Source organism: Arachis stenosperma, chromosome 9 (assembly GCF_014773155.1).
Source record: "Arachis stenosperma cultivar V10309 chromosome 9, arast.V10309.gnm1.PFL2, whole genome shotgun sequence".
Lineage (NCBI taxonomy): Eukaryota > Viridiplantae > Streptophyta > Magnoliopsida > Fabales > Fabaceae > Arachis > Arachis stenosperma.
In genome coordinates this window covers 640,089-644,365 of record NC_080385.1, presented here as the reverse complement: position 1 = coordinate 644,365, position 4,277 = coordinate 640,089, and the positions used below count along the sequence as shown (strand labels likewise).

General features: G+C 35.2%; 1 protein-coding gene across 1 annotated transcript; it reads right to left on the bottom strand.

The window, feature by feature from the left end:
- Positions 1-823: 823 nt before the first annotated feature.
- On the bottom strand, positions 824-2,928 carry LOC130951214 (V-type proton ATPase subunit D-like). Its single transcript, XM_057879848.1, has 2 exons — positions 2,792-2,928; positions 824-2,044 (listed from the first exon to the last, which is right to left on the bottom strand). The coding sequence occupies exon 2, from the start codon at positions 2,011-2,013 to the stop codon at positions 1,225-1,227; it is 789 nt and encodes a 262-aa protein (XP_057735831.1). The 5' UTR covers positions 2,014-2,044; positions 2,792-2,928; the 3' UTR covers positions 824-1,224.
- Positions 2,929-4,277: the final 1,349 nt, after the last annotated feature.

Below are 4,277 nucleotides of genomic sequence, written 5' to 3'. Positions count from 1 at the left end.
AATAAAATTAAAATGTGAAGTAATGGACCGAGCAGCTCTCAGAATTTCACACAGCATATGTATTTGATTGCTACCGTCTAAAAGAAATTCAATTTAAGTATAAAAGAATAGTCAAAATGTAACAAAATTTGTACATTGCTGAAACAGGAAGCACAAAAATGTTTGAATTTAGGTGCTAATTAAAGGACATATGTACACAAAAACAAAAGCAGAAATGCAGAATAGATAATACACTTTTTTTTTTCCCTTGGCACAATGGCACACACTATATAATTGATATGCAATATTCAATGTCAAGTTTCAGCCAGATAACTGCACTTTCTTTCAAAATGCTTAGTTATTGTGGACTCCTGTCCTGTAATAGAGATTTAGTCTTCAACTAACATTATCATTCAGTTTCTTCCTTCAATTTTATGATGCACATGTAAGTTCTCTGCATTACAGCTTAAGTTTATGCAGTAACTCTTAACCACTAACCAACACACACTGAAAAAAGGAGCATCTAGTGGAGGATTATCATTAAATGAGCAAATAAAAACTTAATAACAATCAAGATCCTTTGAAACAACTTTTTGCTTTCTTGTCCTGATGTGCATTACTCTCAGCCCTTTTTTACCATCTCAAAATAGACAAAACTATTTTGCCAATGAGGTCTTGACACAAGTAAAATACGTATGATACAAAAGTTAACAGCAGAGCCTATCCTCCAAGGTGGAATGGACTACATGGATTAGACAATAATGTGAAATACAGCTAATAATCTCCAAATACAATTTAGATACAAGGAAAGTGTAATTGGAAGACTAAATTAATGCAATCAGCATCACAAAAGATATAAGTCCTAATAAATATAAATTTGCTCTTCCACATGTTCCATAAATCATGATTCAGCTACAACAAATAGATTCCATTATAGCATGTAACATACTTTCGAATGGGAAATCAAAGCTAATCACGACATACCTAACATTCATAAGATACTAGAAGAACCATACTTTGAAGTGCTGATTGTCTCGATACCTCTGAATATGATATAAATGATGTTCATAAATAACAAACAAATAATTGAACTTATACCAAGCTCCTTTATTCATGGTACAGAACACTATCGTCTAAACAATTGTAAGTAAGTTTCTCACCCAGAGGATGCAGCGGCAGCACAGGAGAACAGAGCCAAGTTTATACTCAGAACAATGAAAACCAAACAAAACCAATGCTCTACATTCAGAAAATGATATCCTCGTCTTTCTGGGCCGTTGCAGACAAAATGTTTTGAGCATTATTCAGCGAAATACCTCTTTGCAACGCAAGCTTCTCAGCAACCTGTTCCTCAGCAAACAACTTGGCAGATTGCATCTGTTTCTCGATTTCCCTCTTTTTATATCCTTGGATCTTCTTCAACCTAAAGAAATCCTCTCTTTCTAGCTCATCCAACTCTCCCTTAATGTAACTAATGGTATTCTCCAACCTAGGCTTCACCACATTCTCAAGGGCATTAACCCTCCGGTTTGTAGTCTTGATTGCCTCATCGAGTGTGAGGAAGGATGTCTGAAGAGAGGCAAGCTCCACAAGGACCTCAATTGCCTTGATGTAAGCAACTCGGCACTGCTGCACCTGCTGGCCACCCCGGGCCAATCCAGTGAGGTCATTCTTGTTAACCTCGCCATCATTGGTATACTCGAACTTGGGAAGCTTAACACCAGCAACATTCTCCTGCCGGGACCGGACCTTGAGGGAGGCCTCACGAACATTCTCAAGCACAACATGCTTAATGTTGTCACCAGCAACATACTTTGCCTCGGTCAGTGCAAAAGAAGAGGTCTTCATGATGTCCCCCATTGACTCCTTGGTAGACACAATCTTCTTCAAGATCTGCCTAAACTGCACAGTAAGTGCATCACTCTTCTTCTTTAGGAGAGCGTGACCACGCGTGGCTCCAACCAAACGAGCCTTCACCACTCCCAGCATCGTCACCGTGGGGACAACATTCAAACGCTGTGTTTGCCCCGACATCTTTCTTTCTTTCTTTCAACCCTAACAATATCTGATCCCAAACACAAACCACACAAATAAACAAGGATTTCAGTTCCCTTTGACCGATCATCAGTAAATGTAAATCTATTCTCACTAAGTTCAATATGCTACATCTATCATAGAAAGATTAGACAATTATATTTTCATTTCCAGTGTCAAATCATGAAGATATTTAAACTCATAAAGGTGCTTGCCTCATTACCATTCAAAAAACTTTGAAATCAAACCCAATAATGTGTGGACTATGATTCAGCAAAAAATGAAATAAAAATGCGACATCAAAATTTTCAAGTACTCATGATACTGTTACTATTACTATGAATTAGATCATTCTTACACACACCCATCCAAATGCATATCAAGATATCCCTTTGATTCTCCTGTTTCAACTTAAGCTAATGACTTTGAACAAATTTACAAATTTTATTTTATGTAAAAGAAAAAAACTCAGTTTCAGACCCTAAATTATTTTTAAAAAGAGAGAGTAGAAATTCGCAAGTAAAATTAAGCTAACCAGAGAGACCTATGAACCAACACAACAGAAAAACAACAAAATCAAGAAGAGTGAAAGTGCTGGGAATTTTTTTTTTTTCCAATCAAATAGTTAGATGTGAGTGGATGATGATGCAGTACAATAGAAATTAATTTCAATAAAAAAAAAAAGATCAGATTCAGAATGGTGAAATTAAAATTTGAAAGCAACTCTGAATTGAGGGTAGTAGAAAGAGAGAGGATCATAGAAGAACTGGAGATTCACCTGCAAAGAGCAGTTGGCGCTCGAAGATCGATCAAGAGCAGAGAGAGAGAGAGAGAATGAAGCAAGAGAGAGAGAGAAGAGGCTTGCTTAATTAGAATATGATTTTTTTTTTTCGGTGATGGATATGTGAGGTTTTCATATTTTGTTTTCGTGGACATGTTTCTGTGCTTTTTTATTTTTATTTTTATTAGTGGGCTTTATTTTTCTATAAATGGGCTTCTCAAAAAGGCCTAATAAACTCCCATTTAGACAAATATCGTGCTCGAGTCCAAAAAAGAAGGACAAGTTTTTCTTTTTCATTATATATGACACTTGCATGAGTGAGTTTTTAAATTTGGACTTGTTTTTTTAATCGAGACTTTTGAGTTACTTAATCCACCAATTCGCCACTGAGCCGTAGCTCACACGGCATTCCGCCCCTTTCTCATCTCAAAGGTCTCGAGTTTGAGTCCTACCAGCTGCAACCGAGAAGAAAAATTGGTAAGTATATGAGAAATAAAAAAAAAATCTACCAATTCTAGTATGTTTAATTGTTTATACGTAACTGACCTATCTTAATTCATCTATAAAGGTATGATGTTTTATTCTCAATAGGAACACACTAAATTTTGAGTACTAATTTAAGCATTAGAGTGCCTTTTGCAAGTACACTCTCCCTTTACTCGTACTCTCTGTAATGTGACATCTCTTTGGACGAGAAGCTCGGACCATCCCGGCTTATAACTCGGCACTGAAGATCAAAGTTCGGCATTAAAGACTAAAACTCGACGTCAACTTCTATAACTGAGGTTACGTCTAAGTTGTTCACACAAGACCTCTTTCCAAAATTTCCTAGTCTCTTCACTTGCAACTACATAATTGCGTCTTTAATTAAAATAGGACAATGCATATTAGAATGGTGATGAGCTTCTACCACAAATATAGATGATTTCTACCATGACAGACAGAGTGATAAATAAGTAGAATGACAACCCATGAGTATTATTTTTCAAAATTTCATAAACCAGCTTGTGAATATGTTGCTCTGTAATATTTAATGTTAACATGGTTAAGCTTCTTAAAAGTTTCTGATCTATTAGCATCTCTAAAGCCATGATAAGTACCAAATTTAAAACATTAATTAGAACGTTGCATTGACATTAGCATTAAGTCAATGCATAATTCGAAACACATACTCATTGTTTAAATGTATGTTAAACATTTTCTTATAAAGGAATTTGAATATATTTCGTCAAATATGATTTTTCTTGCAAGGAATAATTGTATTATGGTATCTCAACCATTTCCAAAGGGTGATTTTGGCTATGCATTCTAGCTTGAACACTTTTTAAAGTAAAAGGATGTCTATTATCATAGCTATTCCAAACCCAGGTTTGAGCTTGAATCTAATATTTTGGGATGTATAAGTTCGTAGCATATTGCTGGGTTTTTTTTTTTTGAACATCTAAGTTTTTTTAATTATGTTTATTATTTAATTAATTTAAGT

Bases quoted from the DNA above. Each gene is read 5' to 3' on its own strand.
- LOC130951214 (XM_057879848.1), bottom strand. From the start codon at position 2,013: ATGTCGGGGCAAACACAGCGTTTGAATGTTGTCCCCACGGTGACGATG.